The 24582-nt window shown below is 44.3% G+C and overlaps 1 protein-coding gene across 1 annotated transcript; it reads right to left on the reverse strand.

The window, feature by feature from the left end:
* Positions 1-14159: 14159 nt before the first annotated feature.
* On the reverse strand, positions 14160-23886 carry GARIN2 (golgi associated RAB2 interactor family member 2). Its single transcript, XM_056851907.1, has 5 exons — positions 23746-23886; positions 20762-20964; positions 19720-19969; positions 15985-16241; positions 14160-14217 (listed from the first exon to the last, which is right to left on the reverse strand). The coding sequence occupies exons 1-5, from the start codon at positions 23827-23829 to the stop codon at positions 14160-14162; spliced, it is 852 nt and encodes a 283-aa protein (XP_056707885.1). The 5' UTR covers positions 23830-23886.
* Positions 23887-24582: the final 696 nt, after the last annotated feature.

The following is a 24582-nucleotide window of genomic DNA, read 5'->3' on the forward strand; positions in this document are numbered from 1 at the left end:
GACAGCAACAGACATGTCTCACTGGGGAGTGAGATCCAACGTTTTGGTGCCAAGGTGCTCTCTCTCAGGTTGCCATCTGCTAATCACAGAAGATGGGGGCGCCCAAAGCAGGCCCTGGGAAGGTGACCATAGTGGTCGGGAAGGTTCCTAAAGGAATAAATGGTCCTTCAGGTACATTGGTCCCAAACCATATAGATAGGGTTGACAACCTCCAGGTAGCTAGGGATCTGCTATTACAACTGACCTCCAGGTGACCAAAAGCAGTTCACCTGGAGAAAATGGATGCTTTAGAAGGTGAACTGTATGGCATTATTTCCTGTTGAGGTCCCTCCCCACCCCCCACCCTCCTCAGGCTCCACCCCCAAAATATCCAGATATTTCCCAACCTGTAGTAGGCAATCCTAGGCTTTGAAGGTCAACACCACCAAATTGAATATGGTCCTAAAACCCACTCCAGTCAACATCCTGCAGCGTTCTGTACCAACTGAAGTTTCCAAACACTTTTCAAGGCAGCCATTCATAGGGCACATTGCAGTAATCTAATCTGGATATAAACAGGGCATGCATTACAGTGGCTGCATTTTTTTCTGCCCAGGAAAGACTGCAGCTGGCTAACCAGTCAAAGCTGGATAAAGGGCACTCCTGGCCACAGCTGCCACCTGCATATCCAGCAGTAGGCCTGGTCAAAGGGCACCCCCAGACTACAGACCTATTCCTTCAAGGGGAGTTCAACCCCATCCAGAATGGGTGAAACCTTAAATCCTGGGTCAGATCTTCCTCTCACCACTAGCACTTCCGCCTTGTGGGGATTAAGCTTCTGTTTATTAGCCCACATCCACTCCAAAACTGTCTCCACGCACTAGTTCAGGGTTTCTAAGGCCTCCCTAGGATTGGCTGGAAGTGCATGATAGAGCTGAGTGTCCTCTGTGTATTGGTGGCAACCCAGCCCAAATCTCCAGATGACCGTACCCAGCTGTTTCCTGTAGATGTTAAACAGCATAGGAGACAAGATAGAGCCTTGCAGTAACCCCCATATAACCCCCAGGGCAAATGCCAAGGGGCTGAGCAGCAGTCCCTTAGCACTACCTTCTGAAACCTACCCTCCAGGTAGGACCGAGATCACTGCCAAACGGTAACCTCTAAATCCTACCCCAGAAAGGCAGTCCAGAAAGATACTAAGATTGGTGGTATTAAAAGCCACTAAGAAGTCCAGTAGAATCAACAGAGTCTCGGTCCTTAAGTCCATCTCCCAGCACAGGTCATTCATCAGAGTGACCAAGGCTGTTTCAGTCTCGTGTGTGTGTGTGTAAAGTGCCGTCAAGTCGCAGCCGACCTATGGCGACCCCTTTTGGGGTTTTCATGGCAAGAGACTAACAGAGGTGGTTTGCCAGTGCCTTCCTCTGCACAGCAACCCTGGTATTCCTTGGTGGTCTCCCATCCAAATACTAACCATGGCTGACCCTGCTTAGCTTCTGAGATCTGGTGAGATCAGGCTAGCCTGGGCCATCCAGGCCTAAAATCAGATTGGCAAGGATCCAAACAATTCCCCTCATCCAGGAAAACTTGAAGTTGTCCAGATGCCCCCCCCCCCACCTTTCAATCACTTAGCTCAAGAATGGATCATTTGAGACTGGTCAATAATTATTAAGATCTCCTGTGTCCAGGGTAGACTTCTTTAGAAGTGAACACAGCACAGCCATTTTCAAGACTGGGATGACCACCTCCTCTTTCAAGGAGGCACTAACTATTTCTTGGACCCAGGCAGGCAGCCCTACCCCCACCCTGGAGCAAATTTAAGTAACCACTAAGAATTTTTGTAGGTTAACCCCTCATCCAGGGTTGCTATAGATTCTACAGATCTCTGTATTGTGTGCTCTAAGTTGAAATGTATGAAACTGAGTCATGTTCCTAATACCAAAGGAATGCCCAACTGTGAAGCAAGAAGGACCTATCCTGATCTCAGGTGATTTGTTTGATGTTTGCATTGCCAAAGAAATAAGTCACTGTTTAGTTTAAAAATAGCTTGTATCTTCAGCTTTGAGAACAAATAAAACAAAACTCCAGTTGCATATTGCCTCTCTGGATTGTATTATTATATCCCTTTATAGTTACATTTTTATTGGAGTAAATGTCAACAAACAGATTTTAGTTTGTTAAGCAGTTATAAGACAACGTCCTTAATCTTGGCAAAGGAGACAGGTGTCTGCAAAGAATAGAATTGCTAAAGTACATATCAGAATGTTTGACACTGTTGCCCTCTGGAGGAAGAATGGAAAACCACAGGAAGAAAAGCAATTTCTAGGAACTTCAGAAACAAACTCAACTAGTCTCTTATCTGAATGGCTCTGCCCAGTGCAGCTGCTGGTGACTGATTTAGCCCTTTTCCATCCTGATCCCTCAGATATGTATCTTGCTGCATACATTTGGCTCTTAGAACTGTTGCCATAATATGTAAGGCATTTTACTACCTTTGACATGGCTGAAATGAAATGGAAACCAGTGACTGCCAAGCCCAGCGGTCTACTGTAATGCACAGCTTTAAATAATACAGAAATTTATAGTAGGACTACTGGAACAATGTCTCCATCTCCCCCCCCCCCCCATATGACCCTGATCCAAACCAAATATAACAAAACAAATCACTTTGCTTGCTGCTACCATGAATTTAAAAGGATTGGTCTGTCTGTCCATCTGTCCATTTATGGCAGGTATAACTCATCAGAGAATAAAGCTGGGAGAATCAAAATTGGCCACCAGTTCAGGATGTTGTGGGAGTTCCGGGGACAAAATTGAAAGGCATGGGAATATCCTGGCCCAGGTGAGAAACTGCCCCCTCCCCGTGTTATTTGCAGTGGAAGATAAAGGTCTCTGTTTGTGGCAAGCATAACTCATCAAAAAATAATGCTACATTTTGGAAATGTATATGAAAAATGCATGGGGCACATAGTGGATCCAACCAATGTTTTTACTCAGCCTAACCTAATTCCCTTCCTTAGTGCAGCCCCCATCTCTCATGGCTTTTGCCCATGCGGGTCCCAGAATCCCCAGGATAGAGTTTTTGAAGATCAAAAAAGGACCACATCCTCCATTTTTACCAGTGGAAAAACTAGTTTAATTCAACCCAATGGGTGGAACAGGGGTATTAATGGTAGGAAACAGGTGCAGCAAACACATTCAGAATACTTCAAGGGGTAATGGTGGAAGAAACAATATACATACATAAGTGCAAAGAAAGTGAGTGTGGTGAAATCAGAAATCTGGATGATCAAGGTAGTAGAGCGGGCACAAGGGCTATCGATAGTAAGATAGGCAGAAGGTGAAAGACCTCAAAAACTGGGTCACTTTTTGAGACAAATATATGTTCAGATTATCAGCATGGTAGGCATTGATTTCTGCCATGGTAACCACTTCTATTCCATTTCCAAATAATACTATTTTGGTAGCTTATATATTCATTTGTCAGTTTATAATTTCATAAATGATTTTAACAAACGTCTACAATGTACAATATGGCTCTATTATCTTGTAGAGGCTGAAATGCTGCACAAAGCCCATTTCTCAGGCAGAGGTGTTCTAAGCATAATAAACTGAAATTGATTTTTGTGTCATTACTGAGACAGAATTAGAATGTTGTTATGAAGCTCCTAGGTAACAACAGCAGTCCCTGAGCAAGATGAAATTACTTGGGTTATTTAGGTCTAATAAAGTTCAGTTAGACTGACCCAGCTAAAAAATGACTGTATTTTCAGATCTCTGTGAATAATATTCCATGGTTTTATTGCTCAGAAAATATAATAATTTTTAGGCATTTCTCTGCCTCAAGTTCCATTCCAAACTGTTAGAAGAGGGGCACCCTGATCCTCTGAGGTATCTAAAATTGCAACAGTGTTAAACAGTGATTTGTGTTATGACAGCTAAAGCCTGAATTTGAAACAGGGCATCAGAAAAGAAAACTCCTTCCCCTTACTATTAACCATCACTGATGAAGAAGTTTACATTGAAGAAGAATAGTTGGTTTTTAGATGCAGACTTTCTCTACCACTTAAAGGAGACTCAAACCGGCTTACAATCACCTTCTATTCCCCTCCCCACAACAGACACCCTGTGAGGTAGGTGGGCTGCGAGAGCTGTAAGAGAGCTGTGAAAGCCCAAGGTCACCCAGCAGGCTTTGTGTGTAGGAGTGGGGAAACCAACCTGGTTCACCAGATTAGCATCCGCCGCTCATGTGGAGGAGCGGGGAATCAAACCAGGTTCTCTAGATCGGAGTCCACCGGACCACCGCTCCAAACCATTGCTCTTAACCACTACACCACTCTGCATCTATAAGCCTTTTAGGTCCATGCGTTTATGTGTAATTTTGCATGAGAAGACTTCCTATTCCTTCTAGAATGGTGTGGTGTCCTTTTTACTGTGCAGTACCAAAGGCACTTACCTCAGCATTATCCTACTGATGACATGGTAGCAAACTAGGCTTGTTACGTGGGGACTGTGTGCAACTCTTGCAACTTCCAGTGGATCCCAAGATGCTGTAGAAACTGTGAACCAGTGCCTTGAAGCAGTTTTGGGAGGGTTGAGGGCTAGGAAGCTGGAACTTAATCCTGACAAAATGGAGGTGCTACTAGTGGGAGGAAGGATTGACCCAGGAATTGAGGTGCCAGCTGTTCTGTATGTGGTTGCATTCTCCATAAAGATTTGATTCATGGCTTGGGAGTGCTGCTGGACCTGGGCCTCCTGCTGGAAAAGCAGGTGGCTGTAGTGGCCAGGAGGGCCTTTCAACAGGTTCAGTTGGTAAGACAGCTGCAACCTTTCCTGCAAAAAAAGGTCTTGCCACTGTGGCATATGCCCTGGTAACATCTATATCAAACTTATTGCAATGTGCTCTACATAGGGCTGACCATGAAGAGTACCCAGCAACTACAATTATTGCAGAATGCTGTGGTTGGAATTCTGACTGGAATGGGTCATAGGAACCAGATCACTCCAGTTTTGTTCCATCTATACTGACTCTCAGTTTGCTTCCAGGTCTAAGATTTTTAAAGCCCTTTATGGCTTGGGGCTAGCATATCTTAAGGACCACCTACTCCCATATGAATCTACCCAGCCACTATGGTCCTCTTTGGAGGCCCTGCTTCTGGGACCCCCATCATCTGAGGCTAGACAAGCAGCAACCTGAGAAAAGGACTTCTTGATCGTGGCACCAAAATTATGGTATTCTCTCCCCAGAAAGATTAATCTGTCCTATCACTGTCTTCCACCAGCAGGTGAACACATTTCTGTTTTGTTTGGCATTCCCTTACTGATAGGGTTACCAGGTCCCTCTTTGCTACTGGTGGGAGGTTTTTGGGGTGGAGCCTGAGGAGGCCAGGGTTTGGGGAGGGACTTCAATGCCATAGAGGTCCAATTCTTAAAGTGGCCATTTTCTTCAGGGGAACTGATCTTTATTTGCTGGAGATCAGTTGTAATAGTAGGAGATCTCCAGCTAGTACCTGGAGGCTGGCAAACCTACTTACTGACCCTCCTTCCTTTTACATATTTATGTGTTGGTAAAATGAGTACCCAGCTTGCTGGGGGGTAAAGGGAAGATGACTGGGGAAGGCACTGGCAAACCACCCCGTAAACAAAGTCTGCCTAGAAAACGTCGGGATGTGACATCACCCCATGGGTCAGGAATGACCCGGTGCTTGCACAGGGGAACTTTACCTTTACCTTTTCAGCAAAAGAGCAGACAATTTGAAGGATAGCTCTGCCTGGTAGCATTGCATGCTGGTTTAACTCTACTTCTGGGAGAGAACAGAGTACTTGATTATTAGGCCTGTCTCTGATTATGAGCAGACCTTGTACCATTTAGTCAGACTCTTGGGAAATGGCATGCTGGTGTGGGTGGAATCCTGTGTGTGAGAAAAAATCCATCCTAGTGGCTATTCAGTAAAAGCTGGTTTGCCCTGAAAGCATTAAAGAACATTCAAACCACTTTGAAGCCATAACTAGCTTAAATTTATGTGCCTCAGACAGGGTTTTCTGAGTACCTTGGAGACCTGTGCTCCTGATCTGTTCTTTGAAACCAACCTGTAAATAAATCACTCTTCTTTGTTATTTACAACTGTGCTCTACTTGCTCACCACAAACTTAACTCATGGAGGAGAACCCGAAGCCTTTATACTTGCTGCCTTAAAAACATCTGGTAACTGAGGGGAAGATTTACTGTTTAAAACAAACCTGGTCCCCCAAAATCATAGAAGGCTGTGAGGGTCCCCTCAATTGACAGAAAAGGCCAGTCACATTTCCTCCTACCTCCAAACATCTCAACAAGCTGACAGATGTTCATGGTGTCAAAGGCTGCTGATAAATCCTGTAAGAGCAACAATGAGGCAGGGCCTTGACTGCATTCAAATGAAGATCATCAACTAAAGCTACTAATGCCTCCTCATCCTACAGCCTGACCTGAAACCAGACTGAAAAGGGTTCAGAGCAGAGGAGCCATCCAGGAAGAGCTGGAGTCATTCAGCAACTGCTCTCAATAATCTTGCCCAGAAAGGGCAGACTGAAGATGACATGATAACTGGCCACATCATTTTTCGCTAGCAATGGTTTTTAAAGTAATATACAGATAACCTTCTCTGTGAGAGGCAGACTCGGTATTTTTTTTATGAAGGACATCAGTGACTCATTAATGAGATCCTAACATTATTTCACTAACCAGGATGGACAAGGATCCAGAATAAACATGGCGGCCTTCACAGATCACATCCATCCTGGTAGCTAAGTTGAAATGATCCATAAAAAGACCAGACAATTCACTGGACACCACTTCTGTCTGAACTATATATTAGTTGTAATGAATAAAAGAAAAATTTATTTAGGCACATGAATTTAAAAGAAGTCATGTTCCAGTCTTCTGCTGGAGACAAATTATTTCTTATATCCTTGGAAATAATGAGCATCACTAGACAAATCCATTCAGATGTTTCCTTTCACTTTCAGAACAAGAAATATACATATCATGGTTTCAGTAATGTTTAATTTTGTAATATTGGAACCGGACAGTTCTTCAGGTTCTATATGTCTACCCATCTATTTTCTTCTATCACTTGGTATCCAGTTTCATTTCATTCTGTTTATCTGAGAATCCATTTTCAGTGTTACTTATAATAAATGATTTCTGCCTTACTGACATTCTTGAGGATTCCTGTAAAGAAACAGGAGGAACATGAGGAAAATACAGTTGAGGAGAGCAGAGAATAAAGAAAGACAGTGAGCTAGTAAACACAGAGAGAATTTGAAGGATTGGGTTGGGACATGGATTTAGGCAAAATTGTATTAAATCATGGCACTATTTTCTCCTTTTGTAGGTAACTTCTTTAATTCTCAGCTGTCCACTTCAAAGAGGCAGGCATCAGATATAATCTCAACTAAATTAAGGGGAATGTGTCTGGAATGACCTTTGTTTTGTCAGTTTTGGAGAGCTGTCATGTATTTCAACGATATTAAATAATATAAAAATTAAATATCCCCAATAAACAGCCAATATCTTTTGAGGAGACCACAGTTGGCTTATGGGAAAGAGAACATTGTTTGCAGGAGAAGGTTAGGAAGAATTTATGGGGGTTGGAGAGGAATGTAGAGAACAAAACAGAATGAAAGGAGACCAGGAAGGAAGGAAGAAGGTGTGGTGGATCTAAGATATATTGAAATAAAAGGGAATACAAAAAAATTAACAGAAAACTTAGAGTAGAATGGGGAAAGAGAGGTTAATCAGAGGGAAGACTGTTGCACTAGAAACAGCTAAAGAATATGAAGAGTACAGCATAGTAGGAAAAAGTAATGATGTAAGGAAGAGAACAAGAAAATAATGAGAGGAGTCAGTTTCTGATTGTTTAAAGAAGTATCCTGTAGAAACTCACAAAACACATATCAGTATTTTATAGCTTTTCTCTCAGTTCTAGAAAGCATAATTGCAGATATTTGCTAGACTAGTGGATAGTATATAACTGAGTTTAAGGTAATGACATGAATGATAAGAGCATTTTTTGCACAAAACAATTCGGCTTTATTTGGGAATGCTGTATAATAGCGGTTAAAGAGAGAGAGAAAAACTGTCCTATGCATTTTTCCTGCCTTTTGGCTGGTTCCTAGGGCAACAGGAGGAAGGGGGGGATGAGGCATGTTAGGAGAGATGTACTATTTGCCCCACAAGGTTGTTTTGCTTTTACCTGTTTTATCCGGCATACTAGCTGCAAATAAAATTTATATATATAAAGGTTGTTTTGCTTCAAATGTAGACTCCAACTACCTTGTTTCCCCCCTTAGCAGGTTTCCCAGGAAACAGGAGGGAGGGGAGAAGGAGGCCAAGGCAAATAGGATTGCAGTCAGGGGGAGCAGTGCTCTTTGGCCAATTACAGTTGTTTCAAGGCTGTTTTTCTTTCAAATTCGGTGCATGGGCAAAGAGCATAAAATGTGGATCTGGATGCTGCTTGGCTCCATTAGAGAGAGGTTTCTGAAGTGTGCACTGCTAAGTTTGGCTTTAGCTGCTGCTCTGAGCCTCTAGAAGTCTGCTGCTGCTATCTGTGAGTCTGCTGTGAGCCTGTTACTGGAGCTGCACTGGATTCTGCCTGCCTGGAGAAGATCTTTGACTGTTGGTTCTTGTAGGTTATCCGGGCTGTGTAACCGTGGTCTTGGTATTTTCTTTCCTGACGTTTCGCCAGCAGCTGTGGCAGGCATCTTCAGAGGAGTAACACTGAAGGACAGTGTCTCTCAGTGTCAAGTGTGTAGGAAGAGTAATATATAGTCAGAAAGGGGTTGGGTTGAGCTGAATCATTGTCCTGCAAAAAGTATCAAAGGTAATGTGCTAATCATTGTCCTGTAAGTATCAAGATAATGTGCTAATGAGGGTGTGGTATGTTAATATGGCTTCCTGTCCTGAAAACCTCCAGACTAACAAAGACTACAGTCAACAATAGCCATGCAGATTAGCTTTGGATTTCACACATTAACAGATCACTTCAGGATACAATGGTTCCATATTAACATACCACACCCTCATTAGCACATTATCTTGATACTTACAGGACAATGATTAGCACATTACCTTTGATACTTTTTGCAGGACAATGATTCTGCTCAACCCAACCCCTTTCTGACTATATATTACTCTTCCTACACACTTGACACTGAGAGACCCTGTCCTTCAGTGTTACTCCTCTGAAGATGCCTGCCACAGCTGCTGGCGAAACGTCAGGAAAGAAAATACCAAGACCACGGTTACACAGCCCGGATAACCTACAAGAACCAATGAACTCGGACCGTGAAAGCCTTCGACAAGATCTTTGACTGGTTTGAACAAGTTGGTTTATTTTAAAGTTTTTTTAAAAAAACGTTTTCTCATTACATTTGATCTTTGGGCCTTGTGGTCGAGGCCTAAAGGCCTTTAGTTCTTTTCTGTTTAGTTCTATAGTTTTGCTATTGTGTAGCTTGTGTTGTGGTTGAACTTCTTTTTTGTACTTTTTTGGGCTTGTGCATATGTGGGGGGCTCTGCTTGGTTTTTAAAAAACGGTATCTTGCTCTGTTTCACCCCATTAACATTCCTATCCCTTGCTGGGGTTTTTTCTTTACTTTTTTTGGTCTGGTGGGGGTGGGCTTTGTTGCTTAGCTTGCTTTGTTTCTTTTTCCTTTTATTGGATCTGGTGGGGGGCTTTGTTGTTGAGCTTGCTTTCTCTGGTTGCTTCCCCCCCCCCTTTGGCTTCGCTTTCTGCTGGTTTTATTTGTTGAAGACGTCTGTTCTGCTTTTGAGTTGCATAGGGGACTAGGGGTCTGTTTAGTGACGCCTTCTCCCCCTTTAATTTCTAGAGGGTTGGTTTGAGAGGGTTGTTCTTTGTTTGGGAGTTTAGGGTTGCTGCTGTGTTCTTTGTAGCTGGTGAAGTTATTTTGTATTGTGCTTCTGTTGGTTTCAGTTGAGCCATTTGATTGTTGAGATTCTGGTAAGGTTTTAAATAGAGGCTATTTTTAATAAGGGTGTGTTAGGAACTGGTTTCCCAGACTTGGATAGGCCGAATACCCATACGGATAAAGGGGTATCTCGGCTTTATTTGTGGGTTTACCAAAAAATTTCGGGTCTATGGGGATTTTTTTCAAAGCTCCTGTGGGGGCATTTTTGGAGGTAGAGTACCAAATTTGCAGCATAGCTGCAAGGGACTCTCCTTAGACAGTCACTGAAGTTTTGTGAACATTGGGACAGGGGGTCCAATTTTATGGGCCAGCAAAGGGGTCACCCCCATCCTCCAGGCATTTGCGAGCCGAGCTGTCCATTGGTTTTCAGGTTCAGATGTTCAGTGTTGCTAAGGACTGGTGGAAAGAGCCAATTGGCAGGCTGGCACCTCAAAGTCTGGGGGCTCCCTTCATATCTGGGGCGCATAGCAAGATGTCCCTGCAAATTAGCTTCCAAACTGAGGAAAATGGCTTAAATGCAAGAAAAATAAGGCATGGAAAACATTCCTTTTGGTGGCAAATGACATCCTGTGAACAGGCCTTTATTATAGTAATCAAAAATCTGATTTGAAGAGATGGTCACAGTGTGGGGAAACGAAGCCTCTACTAGGGGCGGCCTTCAGTTTCAGAGGATGATTTTCAGGGGTAGGGTGATGATGTCGGAGCCAGCCAAAGTCATGACCAAGGCAGCTCTTGTGAAGGAGATTGCTCATCCATGCGGGTGAGCAGTCTTCTTCAGAATGAAGCCTGTTCAGCAGCCATTGAAGTTGGTGCTTTTTAGTTGGAGGGTGAGCCCCATTTTTTAAATGATCTACCTCCAGACTATCCTGATCCAGTTCACGCCACTGAGTGGTGATGGATAGTTTGGTCAGACCAAGTTGGCTCCGATTACACGACTCCTACTCAAAAGGGCCCCAACTATGGGGCCATAACAAAACCAGTCAAAGATAGAAAAACTGGAGAAAACACAGAGCTGTGCATCTGAGCAAAGACGTATAGCCAAAACCCGAAAAAGCCGAATAACTATTTGGCTTTTTTGGGAATTGCCTATTCGGCTTCAGGCAGATTCCCAGGTTTTGGTATTCGGTCGACCTGAAACCCGAATATTGCCGAAACTGCTAATTTCGGGTTTATTTTTGGTTTGGGTATATCAATATGCACAAACCTACTGGGGACACAATGAGCAGCAGGAAGGGAACACAGCAGGGCTCTGAGGAAAGGCAAGGAAGACTAGAGGGGTGGAGGGGAGGGGGAGGGCTGTGTGGAGGCCAGCTCCACAGCTGCCTTCTACCACCCTGACCTCTGGCTGGGGTGGTGCAATGAAGAGGCCCTGCAAGGCCCTCTTATTTGAGGCAGCTGCTTGAGCTCCGCCTGCAGAGGTGCCTGCAGAGTTGGCACAGGGCAGGGTCTGCTGCTCAGGCTGCTGCTCCTGCAGCAGTTTTTGGAACTCAGAAGCAGGAAGAGGAGCCATCTGAGCTGTTGAGACTGGGAGACAGGAGTGTTCCAGCTCTAGAGGTCACCCCAGGGACCAAGAGGATGCTGGAGGAGCTAGAGGAGAGACTGAGTACCCCAGCTCCTTTTCTGGTTCCTCCAGTACCCAGCTGTCTTTCTGAGGAGAGACAGGAGGGGAGGCCAGAGGTGGTGCAAGAGGAAGAGATGGCAGTATACCCCAAAGTGCTGCAATCTCAACTCCCTTCTCCCTTAGGCATCTCTTTCTGTCCCCCCTAGACACAGCATGTCTGCCCTGAGCTCCTCACAGGAGACAGCTCCAGGGGTGCCCACAGCTGCTAGGCAGTGGAGGTGCCCCTTCATCTCTGAGGTCTGGAAACACTTCCAGCTGACGGAGGATCCCCTGTTTGCACTGTGCCAGCTGTGTAGGGCCTGGATCAGCCAAGGGAGAAATCTGGCTCATCTCTCTACCCCAGCCTAAGGAACCATCTGAAGAATCACCACCAGGTGGTGCTTCTTTGGGGGGGGGAGAGGCTGGTGGGGTGGCCGTGCAGCCACCAGCTAGCCAAGAGGTGAGTCGCTGTGCAACCACCTCTGGTGCTGTGCCCAAACAGTCTCCTGTAGGGAAGGGATACCAAGCATCTCTGATGGAGATGCTCAGTGAGGCTGGCACTAGGGTGCCCAAGGGTGGGAAGCAGCAGGCAGAGAAGAGGGGGGTCACTTGCTTATTGGCAGGATAGTTGCTCTAGACATGCACCTCTTTTCTGTAGTAGTAGATGACAGCTTCTGCAGGCTGCTCCAGGATGCCTTTCCCTGGTACACGCCCCCTGCTTGCACCACACTGAACAGGAACATGTTGCCCTTGTTGATTAGGGCTGCCAGGGACTATGTGATGGGACAGTTTGTCCCACGCTCACGGGAGAAGTGTGCACTTCACATCTGACATCTGGACCTGTTCTCAGGTACATGCATACTTTTTGCTAATGGCGCACTGGTGGCAACGCAATGACATTCTAGTTGGGGGTGGGGAAACCAGCATTAGGCAGGATGAGGGCTGCCAGGCCAGCTACCACAAGGCTCTGCTCCACACTGAGGTTCTTGACAAGGTGCACATGGCGGGCAACATTTTTGCTGCCATAGAGAAACAGTTAGTGGGGTGGATAGGCAGGGCCATCTCCATGTGCTTTATGGTGATTGATGGCGGGACAAACATTAGGGCAGCAACACAGGCATTGCGCCTCAGGCGCATTTACTGCACAGCCCACCTTCACCTTATTGTTAAGGATGCCTTGGGTCTGGATTCTGCAGAGAATGCCAGCCTGGACACTGAGACTCTTGATTTTGGACATCTCCTCTAGAAATGCTGGCATTTCATGGGTAACTTCTCATGCAGTGTGACGGATACCCATCAGCTGTGTGAGAAGCAGGCACTGACAAGTGTGCCAGACCACTGCCTGATCAGCGAAGTCAGCATTCGCTGGAACTCCACCTACACCATGCTTGAGCGTTTGCTGGAGCAGAAGAGCCCTGATCGCCTTGATCTCTGCAATTGAGGCTATGTGGAGGAGAGCTGGCTCAACCAGGATGAGGGGTTGACTGTTTCTCAGACTGTGGAGGTCCTTAAGCCCTTTAAGGACTTCACACAGTTGCTCTTGTCTGACATAGCAACCCTGACTGTAGTCATTCCCATGATCCAAACGACTCGGGTGAACTTGGCCACCTTTCTGGAGCCAGCTGCAGGACGTGCTGCTTCCATCAGTATGTGCGCTGGTGCAAAGGCTGCAAGAGGACATCAAGTCCTGTCTTCAGCCTTTAGCCCAGCAGAAGGTCTACCTGTTGGCAGCCATGTGTGACCTGTGCATCAAGGGCAGGATAGCCAAGCAGGCCAACCAGCTCACTTGCTGGAGAGACAAGCTCTCCTGGTGCATTGAACGCATGCAGGCCAAGAGGGGCACATTGGCACAAGCAAGAGGTGGTGGAAGGGGAAAGCAGCTCTGCTGATGTTCATCCCCCACCTCCCCTGCTAGACAGCCTCCCCCCCTCCCCATGACAAGATGACAGAGATGACCTTAGAGATGGAGCTCAGTGGCCAGGCCCTCAGCCCCTCTGGGAGCAAGAGGTGCACGAGACAGGATACAGTGGCTGCAATGGGGAGGGAGGATCTTGCAGAGCCCTATGAATTGCCGACCACCAATCCGCTGAGGGTCATGAAGAAGTTGATCTGGCCAGACTTCTCTGCTGTGGCTCAGAGGGGCAGTGACTCTTAAGTAACACAGTGGCAGCACAAACTTTAAGTCAACCAAACTGAAGATTTTCATAGCGACAAGGTCAACTCCAGTATTTTGCCATGCTTGTCAAGTGGTTACAACAGCCAAATACATTCATTGTTAATGTAAGAAAAAACCCTTTGTGGATATTGCACACAATATGCTATCAAGCTATTATTGTGCAAGCATTCATACATCCCAGCAAATGGTGCTAAAATGTAGACCTGGATGGTGGCACATAGGAACTATCACTCCTGATAATAAAACCCATTGTGAACATTCTAGAAAGAGCACAGAATGCAGGAAAAATAATCTGCTGTGTTTTAGAGAATCATGTTTGCCAGATATATGAGCTAGAGGGAAAAGTCAGATATTTCCATTCCATTTGTCATAGAGAAACATGGAGAAAAAAATCTGTTAGGAAGGCAGAATAGGAAAATATATAACAATACCAACTAGCAATTAATTCATACCTGAAGTCTGTAATCTTTTTTCTGAATGAGAAAAAGGCTCTCGTTCCCTAGAACCAAAAAGGACAATCACAATGTTTAAGCTTCAAGAGCAAACATATTAAAAAGGGTTACAAATTACAATGTAGTTTCAGGGCAACTATACATATGATATCAACAAACATGGATTCCAAATGAGTGAAGTTAGGGGCATTTGCTAGGGGAAGGTTGTGCATGTACTTAACCTTTCCATTCCCCATTGCTTCTCCTCTTACTGTTTTACACCCATTTTTACACCACGGGATTACCTCACAACTGGAAGTAAGCTGACTTGGAGGAGAAATGGCCTGGGGAAGGGTCGTGTGGTAAACAACAGAGGGTAGAGAGGGTTTCATATGACCTTGGCCACCATTTCTTCCCTGAAAATGCCCTCAGTGCCTGCATTCCTATTACTCAGTAAAGGAGCTGGAACTTGAGGACACATTTTCTGATGTAACAGTTCTGCCTTCATACTTGGGAAACTGACAAATCACCCCTTGCGAGCTCCATACAGCAAGCTGTTCTGCTTTGGGTGGATATATGTGAGCATACTAACATAAAAAGAAATTAGGGTTGCCAGGTCCCTCTTCTCCTCCGGCGGGAGGCTTTTCCATGTAAGTGCGTGTGTGTGTGCGTGCATCACTTCCGGATTAGAACCGGAAGTGCAGCCTTGCAAGGGGCCTTATACCTCTTAGTTTGAGTGGTAAAGCGGCCCTTTACCTCTCAAACTAAGAGGCATAAGGCCCCTCGCGAGGTGGAATTTCCGGTTCTAAACCAGAAGTGAAGCACGCGTGCAAGTTTGCCCCCCGACCCTCAGGTGGTCAGCGGGCAGAGGGGTCAATTGCCAGGGGTTTGCCCGCCACCAGCGGGCACCTGGCAGCCCTAAAAGAAATACAAAGCATGGACCTATAGTTCTCCGGTTTTTAAGGTTCAGGACTCATTTGGAATCACTGACAAATTCTAGCAGGCATTTTGCAATCCAATAAATAGCTTCAAGTGCACAACCGTCTAATACAAGATGCCAATAACATACTTTGTATTGTACAGAGAGGGAAATGGGGGTGTTTAATTGAAGGAAGAAGACCCATTGACCAGAAAGTACATTCAATTTAGAAACAGCTCCTTTCTACTTACTACATCACATTAGCTACATTTGGAAATGGTGCATTAGACACTAAAAGGTGTTCTTAGTATCACTTATAAAAATTAATACTGAATCTGTAAAAATGCTGGGAACTTGAATCAGGTCATGCAGCCACAAACCCTGCATAACAGCTCTTGGATTGCATCTGTTCTCAGCACAAGCATGGAAATTCTCTACTATTAGATGCCTTAAGTTTAGGATGTGTTCTCCTTGCAGAAAGCTGCTGTTAAAGAACCTTGAAGGTGATGAAGAAAGGTAAATCAGTACTATCTAGTACATCTTTGGTGTCTGTACTATGGAATTAGGTAGTAGCTGCTGTCTGCAAGAAAAGGATCCAAAATCTTGAGATTTTTTAAAATGGAAGTCACTTTAAAATGAGTCTGGTAACACAGTTTGGGACATACACATTTAGTACCTTATGCTGTGCAAGGCTCTCTCCACCTTAGGCCCAATACTGATTTTAAATTCTGAAAAATTGTACAGGATCATTGACCTCTTTATGTGCTTAAAAGATAGACTAGCAACCAAAGGAATACATGGAACTTTTAAAGCCTGCATTATTAAGCAGATGAATATAATGCAAAATAAGAAACGTTGAATCAGAAACACAAGATTGAATATCTGTACTAATAATATGCCTGTGTAGTCCACATACCACGATTTCTTCTTGGTGACACTCTTCTTCCTTAATTCTTGATGTTGCTTGTTTTGTTTCTCTGAGCTCACGCTGGATTTTCCAATGAAGGTGTAGGAAGAAACTGCTCCCTGGACGCTGCTCTTTCCAACTTGTTCAATAGGACCCACAGTTCCTGAAACGGTGACTTGCTTCGAAGATGTGTGTTTTAGGATTTGTACTTTCTCTGGCTCATGTCTCTTTTCTTGGTCCCAGACAGGCTGTTCTTGATTGTTTCTCTTTGGGGAGGGAAATGAGCAAACAACATATAGGGGAAAAAATCTGGGCACAGGCTTACTTCCAAATAAGCATGCATAGGATTGCAGTCTAAATTGAGTTATTTTAGGTTAAAAGGAATGTAAGGTCAAACTATATATTACTAATTTTTTTCCTTTGAAAGAAAAAAGTGGGTTCATATAGAAGTAATACAGGATCCTGGTGAAATGCAGCAAACGGGAATGAATTCTCAGCATTTGGGAGTTCTGTTGTCATGGCCCCTGCTTATTTCAGGCTGAAACTCACTGGGGTCAAAAACATTGACAAATGTATCCAAAATTGCATCAGAAAGTCTTTTGCAATGTGGACAATATCTTGCCAGCCAAAAGCCTCAGTACAGAATTTCTGCTGTAAACTTCCTTTTGTTCCTTGGTTGTTTCTACACAGAGGTTTTGTTCCAGTTTAACATCCAGAGTAGTGTGTTTTTTTGTTTTGTTTTTTGGAGTATCCACACCATTTTCCCCTAATCATCCACTTTCCAGGGTTTCCACTTTACTCTGTTCTTTCTCCAACCTGGTTTGATATGATCTTTTGAAAAGATCGCTAAGTACAGTTGCACACGCTTGGACAGGAAGGTGAGCTTTTTTAAAGTTCTCACCCACAATGGCATCATTTCCCTTGCTTCAGTCCTTTCTGGCTGCCATCATCCCCACCCCACCCCACCCCGCAGTCATCAGAGGAGTTTGCAGGCTTTGAAAAAGTCCCCTTGAGGCTCACCTGATGCCAGTGTGGAGGAGTGGTTAAGAGCGGTTTGATTCCCTCCGAACTCTCTCAGCCCCACCTATAGGGTGGCCAACCTCCAGGTACTAGCTGGAGATCTCCTGCTATTACAACTGATCTCCAGCTGATAGAGAGCAGTTTGCCTGGCGAAAATGGCTGCTTTGGCAATAGGACTCTATGGCATTGAAGTCCTTCCCCTCCCCAAACCCCGCCCTCCTCAGGCTCTGCCCCAAAAACCTCCCGCGTCTGTTGTGAGGAGGGGAAGGGAAGATTATTATAGCCGGTTTGAGACTCCTTAAAGGTAGAGGAAATTGTGGTATAAAACCCAACTTTTCTTCTTCTTACTCTACTTTCTTTTAGGCACAAGGCTAAAAGACATCTCTCTCCCTCCCCAGCTTTTAATTAGGGGTTTTATCTTATCAGCTTCTGTTTTATGGATAGGTTTTTTTGCTGCTTATGTCCCGTAGCTTATGTCCAGTGTTTTAAAGGCTTGTGTTAATATACTGTGGCAGTGTAAGCTGCCTTGAGGACTCTGAAGAGGCAGCATATAAATATTCTAAATAAATACATAAATAATAAATAAAAATAAGTGTTATGACATTAAAACAATTATTACCTCAGTCTAAAAATTCTTCTAAATTCCCAGCTCTCTCTCTCACACACAAAAAACTAGCTTTTTTTTTTTTGTAGGGATAACCATTCCCTTATATGTCCATAACAAAGTGCTAGAGACAGGGGCTGCTTCCACAGAGGGATGAAAAAAGATGCCCCTGCTGCAGAAGCAATTGTAAATGGTAAGGAAGTGGGTGAAGGAGTTGTCAAAGAGCTCCAACCATCCTCCACCAGTTGGAGCTGCTTTGGTTTGGTCAAATGTTTCCCAAAAAGACAAAACATTAAACTCCGGGTCCCCACCCCCTGTTTAATCAGTAGCTGCCACCAACTCTGGACCAAAAGTTAAGCCTCCAGGCACGGGGTCCAGAGTAACCCCTGCCAAGCTTCAAAGTCAGTGTGACACTTTTCCTGCCAGGCTGAGACCTAGCCAGGACTGTTCACACTTCCCAAAACTGTCTGAGGTTTTTGGTAGGTGGCTTTACACTCACACAAGGCACTTAGAATTTAGGCTTGGAATCCCAAAATCAAAAGACACAATCCATTTAAAGGCTAACAATTTATTTATAAGATTTATGCTGGTTTACAGGAAAGGAGGTTTCATGAAGTGATAGGCAATAAAATAAAAAAACCATTTAGCATAGCTAACTAATATATTCAAAAGCCTTTTTGGTTCAAAAGGATTGGCAAAGGTTTCTTGCATCAGATTTATAGTTACCAAGTTCCAAAGATGCTTCCAGCATTCAAGAGTTTCAAAAGGTCATCCAAAGGTTTCTCCAAACAGGTCAGCTTGACCAGAGTTTCCCCCTCAAGGGCCAAAATCAAATGGGTTGTGATGCCGCCAGCACTGCTCTCCTGCTGTACCCCAAAGCGTGCATGATTTGCTCAGGACTGGTCTGTCCTTATATCCGTTTTCTCAAAGGGATGAGCTCATAGAAGCCAATTGAGAAAACGAAAGCAATTAGCTGGTAATTAATCGCTTGGTCAGAAATGCTGACTCCTTAATTGATGTGTTCAGGTGAGGAAGCTTGTAGGACTACCTGCACCTGGACATCGTCATGATGGCTGACCGATTAGTTACTATGGCAATGCACGCCCTTGCATTCCAAAAAGTGGAGAGAAAGGTTTAACGAGAAGCAGCTGGTTGCCTGTCTTGTTCTCTCCACAAAAGCAGTTTTCAAAAGGAAACTTATTTTGCTGGTCTAAAATCTCAGTAACACAGAATTCATAGGCCTCTAGGCCTGAACCAAAAGAAATCATACAATCCAAGAAATTGAGAGACCTCAACTTCTTGACAGGAGTAGAAGAAGAAGAGTTGGTTTTTATATGCCGACTTTCTCTACCACTTAAGGGAGAATCAAACCAGCTTACACTCACCTTCCCTTCCCCTCCCCACAAAAGACACCCTGTGCGGTAGGTGGGGCTGAGAGAGCTTGAAGCGAGCTGTGACTAGCCCAAGGTCACCCAGCTGGCTTCATGCGGAAGAGTGGGGAAACCAACCCGGTTCACCAGATTAGCATCTGCAGCTCATGTGCAGGAGTGGGGAATCAAACCCAGTCCTCCAGATTAGAGTCCACCGCTCCAAACCACCACTTTTAACCACTACACCACGCTGGCTGGGTAGGAATGGCAGAAGCTGTCCACACTGGGAAAAATCCTTGTATGGTGGGAAATGCAGGGGAAATTGTGAATGTAGAATGAAACTGTACACAAAACTCATGTGTGAATGCTACAGCGGCAGTGTGAATGACTGCATTTGCAGCAGCAATGACAGAGAAACACAGAATCCTCACCATGTGGATACAGACCCCCCTTGCCCTAATATTTATGAGAATATTCCAGAGAAAACACTAATACATGTTCCCCTTCAAGTCACCTTTCCTCAAATACCAAGATAATTAAATTTAGAATAACAGAGTGTAAGGTGTTTTTCTTGGCATTCATCATCTCCACAGGGGCTTGTTATTGCAGGCCCTGTTGTGCTGAGGTTTTTAAATGGGCCTTGAAATGGATGATTTTTATATAGATCTGCTGTAGGCCTTTAATCCCCAAGGTCTTGTTTTCCAAAATAATCCTAGTCTATGAGTAGGTGTCTGCCTGATTGATACTCACTTTCCATGATGTGTTGCTGATAGTTTTCTGTTCCTCCTGCATGTCAAAATTTTTAAATAGAATAGCAGAGTCAGAAGTCTTAGTTTTCAATAGACTGATCAGTCGTATCCATTGACAGAAAAGGAATGCCTGTTTCTGTGGTGGACCAGAGAGCTCTAAGTAGTAGACACGGCCGTTCACCAGCTTTAATTTGATGCGTTTCCTCTGAACAGAGTGAACAGAAATTTTCACACATTTCAAGGGTAAGAACCTATAACAAAAATTTCATGTGAGTACTTGAAAGGGGTGGAAACATTGAAATCAAAAGCACGGGAATCAATGTGTAACTGGACTCATTTCTGAAAGGAAACTGTTTTGGGATTTTCAAACCAGGGTTATGTGTGTGCAGTAGAAAAGAAATGTATACAGTGTACCTCAGTGCACCTCACAGACAGGTGCTGCTCTGCCATTTGTGGGGAAAATATCTATTCTGTGGAATTTGAAATAACTTTGTATGCAAAATATGGTACAAATAAACTACTCATTTATTGTTTCTTATTGATCAGAGAGTTATGGTGACAATTATGACTTATATTGCAAATATGCTTGGTATTCATTAAACTGTGGCAATGTGCTGATTAGTTAATAAATCCTTTTGGTTGGCTCCACTTGCCACAGGCCCCTTGGTTTGAGCTTAAAATCAAGATTTAGCATTGTTCCTCTTCATTGATCCTGCATGCAGGCTAAAAGAATCAAACAGGACTTTGCCATTGGAGGTGGGATGACAGTACCATTACTCTTTTATCCCCTCTGTAAACATGCCCTACCAAGTGGACAAACTCTTGTGTACTGAATACTCCATTCCTGGTGCAATGTAGAAATTCCTCAATGAAAACATTGGTGGAGGGAGAGTAACCATTTTTCTGTATATGTCTTGTGATTTAAATAGTCAGGAAACCTGTGACTATTGGAGAGATATGGCCGGCATTCCCCATTCCCTGCCCCAGCCCGGATGACATGACAGAGCACTGGGAACTCATGTTTCTCCTCAGTATCAACATACCTGGTGAGGACTAGCTCATCCTCTGAATATGAAGACTGTGGACATGATGCGTACGTTGAAATGCTTTCCTTGGAGGATACAGGGACTGTGTGTGCGAGCAGCATCACATTTGGCAATGACAGACTTGGGCTGGAGACACAGACACCCACTGTCACATAGTTGGGCCGATTATGAAGGTAAACCGCTTCACTTCTTCTGTTGACCTTGTAAAAATGGTATTAAAGCATATAAAAATGTTATTTTAAGTGTAGCTGAAAACCTACTTTACTACTATTAGGATTCAGAAGATAGCAAAATAAGAGAAGAACTTAAGACAATGGGGACCTGAAGTTAGAAAAGCATCGCTTGATTTGTTAGGTTGGACAAGTATTTCTGTTCTCTTTTGCATTCTCCTGTTTCTCCCATGGACTATTTTTGCCGTTCTGAGGGATCTGAGGGATGGCTTCTGTGAGATTTGGGGAGTGGATATTGATTCTCTTTTGTGGGTCCTTGACAGGACATAAGAAGATAAGAAAGGCCCTGCTGGATCAGACCAAGGTCCATCAAATCCAGCAGTCTGTTCACACAGTGGCCAACCAGGTGCCTCTAGGAAGCCCATAAACAAGACGACTGCAGCAGCACCATCCTGCCTGTGTTCCACCGCACCCAATATAATAGGCATGCTCCTCTGATACTAGATAATAGGTATGCAGAATGAGTAGTATCCATTCTAACTAATAGCCATGAATACCTCTCTCCTCCATGAATATGTCCACTCCCTTCTTAAAGTCCTCCAAGCTGGTAGTCATCACCACATCCTGGGGCAGGACAAATGGACACTGGTGTGCAGAGATAGGCCCTGAGTCTGTCCTCAAGGAAAGACAGCCCCTGAATTAGCAAACCTCTCTTCAAACTTCTCTTCAGTCTGGCTCTCACTGAACTGTGAGAGTGTGCCCAACTTTGGGGAGGGGGACGTTCCTTAAAAGAGTTCATCTGGAATTACTGGGGGGCCAATGGAGCCAGAGGAGAGGGAAACAAGCTAGATGTGGTGGGGAGAGCATTTCTACATAGTCTTTGGAGGCAAACATAGAAAGGTAAGCAGGCAGGCCCTTGGCAGTGGTGGAAGCAGAGGAGAGAATCACAAGGAAAGACAACACCAAGCAGAGGAAATGGAGAAGGAGGTGGACGGTAGAGAACAAACTACTTGTGCCAGTGGGGGGAGGCACTCACCACAGCATGCATCTTGGTCGAGAGATTGGATCACTCCAGTGACACCTGGGCAGGACTGGGAGCTACAAGAGGACTAGTTTATCTAATGAGTTGTAGTTTGGACAATTGATGCTAGCATTAAACCATTGAAGCAACTCCGTGAGTAGACATCTTTGATTTGGGGATAGATACCTCTATGTTTCCTACTAGAGGGACTCACAGTATCAAATATCAAATGAAATAATAGTGAAATAATATCAGTGAAATAAATATCAGTGAAATAAAGTTCCACTGTTGTTTCTGATTGTCTGTAGTGATAGTGTCATAACAAGATAGGAGACTATGGAAAAGTCTTAGGGGGTACTTTTTTCAAGTTACCTATGGCTGTTGTCACATGCAGTTCAGAGCAGTTCTGTGACTATTCTCAACTATAAGAATAACTCAGATTCTTGTGGTCCCCTAAGGGTCATTTGCTGGTTACAAAACAAAAACGGAAGTGCGAGTCATTTGCACACCTGATTTCACTGTTTCAGTTGTGATTGAGCCTGATAATTCCTCATCAGCGGATGAGGACACCAGAATGGTAGATCCCATGGAGGACAAAACCATGACAAACCCTGAGGTCCTTAGGCCCTTCAACCCCCAGAGGCTGTCAGAGAACTTGCAGCCAGCTGTTGCTGCTGGACCAGAAGCCCAGAAGGCTCAGGGGCCACCCCCAAAATCTGAGATTACCTCCAAATTTCTCAGGGAGACTCACTGGACAGTTCCTGGGAAGAGATGCAGCTGGTACAGGTTGCACTGATGGTGGTTTCTGCTGCTGTAGCATGGCCACAGCTGCAGTCAGTTGGGCCCCTCTAGGGTTGCCAGGGCCCTCTTCACCAATGGTGAGAGGTTGTTGGAGCAGAGCCTGAGGAGGGCAGGGTTTGGGGAGGGATTTCAATGCCATAGATTCCAATGGCCAAAGCGACCATTTTTTCCAGGGGAACTGATCTCTATTGGCTGGAGATCAGTTGTAATAGCAGGAGATCTCCAGCTAGTACCTGGAGGCTGGCAACGCTACTGTGGGCCCACAGTGTTTGGTTTACAGCTGCAAAGTCCTCCATCAGTGTGGTGAGATTAATCTCCCCTGTTCACATCCAGGGACCTTCACTACCAGCCTTGAGAACAAAAGATGACTGTTGATAGCCTCTGTCAATAGAGGGGCCACTTTGAAGAGCAAGGGAATCTGCTGAGGGACCCCTGAAGGGGAATGGTCACATGCCAAGGACCCTGTGGCCGTTTCTCACAAGGCCCCAATAGCAGAGAAGACAGAAGCCCAGTCATGAGCATAGCTTAAATGGTAGTGTTCATGACTAACTTGCCTCTTTGCTGACCACAGGGCATCTGGAGACCTAGATCCTCCATAAGGCATTGCAGAATGCTGGACAAGTCCCTACTGTAAGTGCCGGCAGACTCCTGGCCACTGGTACAGTGGCAGGTACTCACTCCTACAACTAACCTCAGTTCATCTCTGGTTGTTGTGTGACCAGCAGCTCTGGTAGTGTTTGTCTTGTGCCTGTGGTCCCTGGCTGCTAACCGGACAACTTCCCTTTGAGATGTGAACAGGGCAAAAACCATAGGATACAACATGATGTAGCTGTTTCTGCTGCTGTGTTTTATATTAAAAGATAGTATTTATATGTGAGCTTGAAAAGTGACAATTAGAAGCTTAAAAATGAGAAAGGGTTTAGCACAATATGGAGGAACTTAAGATCTGCTAAATTGCTAGTCTAACAACCTTTCTCTAAGTTGCTTACCTGAATAAAGCTGCTCTCAAATACTGGAACTGATCTCAAGGGAAGATATTCTCCACTATCAAGAATTTTTTGAAGTTCTCCCATTATAAGTAGCTAACTTGCAGATCCTGTGTGTTTGAGGAGGTTCCTGGGAATTGGTCACTTCTTATTATGCCTAAACACAAGACAAGAACAAACTGACATAACCTGACACAGGAAGAATCTGCTTGTTGGGAGAAAATGCAGTAATAGGCTATCTCAAAGTACTATAGAGAATTAAGGAAAAAACAGATATTCTAATTCTTTCTAATTCTTTGTCAAGTGGGTATCATACAGTAGATGGATATTATGTTCTAAGGAGCCTCTCCTTAAGGCTGTTACACATGTATTTATTTAAGCCTTTTTAAGTCTCACAGCTTAAAAAGGTTCTGGAGGAGGTTTCCAGTATACAAAACGACAATGCTAAAATGCAATACAACCATCAATATAGTCAACAGGGAACAACCACAACAAAGTTGATAATGAAAAAGCAGATTAAAAAGTAAAAATATATAATAAAACCAGCAAAATAACAAAAACATAAACTGAACAAAAGCCAGATGAAGAAAAACTACTTCAAGTTCCTGAGAGAAAAATAATTGTTTTCACCTGATGCCTAAAACTAAGACAGGCTGGATACCACGCAAATTTCTGTGGAGAGGCAGTTCCCGAGACAAGGATGGCTCAACCACCAGTGGATAATAAGCTTACTTCTAACGGTGGGGGCACACAGAGAAAAGAGTCTCCAGGAGATCTTTGAGGTCAGACAGGAATGTATGGGAGTACATGGTCCTTGACTATTTAAGGCTTTAAAGTAAT

This window comes from Euleptes europaea, chromosome 6 (genome assembly GCF_029931775.1).
Source record: "Euleptes europaea isolate rEulEur1 chromosome 6, rEulEur1.hap1, whole genome shotgun sequence".
In the NCBI taxonomy this organism is placed as follows: Eukaryota; Metazoa; Chordata; class Lepidosauria; order Squamata; family Sphaerodactylidae; genus Euleptes; species Euleptes europaea.

Excerpts from the sequence above, each read along its gene's own strand:
- GARIN2 (XM_056851907.1), bottom strand. The coding sequence starts at position 23,829 with ATGGGAGAACTTCAAAAAATTCTTGATAGTGGAGAATATCTTCCCTTG. Across the intron at positions 20,965-23,745 it reads TTGAGAGCAGCTTTATTCAG|GTCAACAGAAGAAGTGAAGC; the intron begins GTAAGCAACTTA and ends CATTTTTACAAG. Across the intron at positions 14,218-15,984 it reads GTCACCAAGAAGAAATCGTG|GGAACGAGAGCCTTTTTCTC; the intron begins GTATGTGGACTA and ends TTTTGGTTCTAG.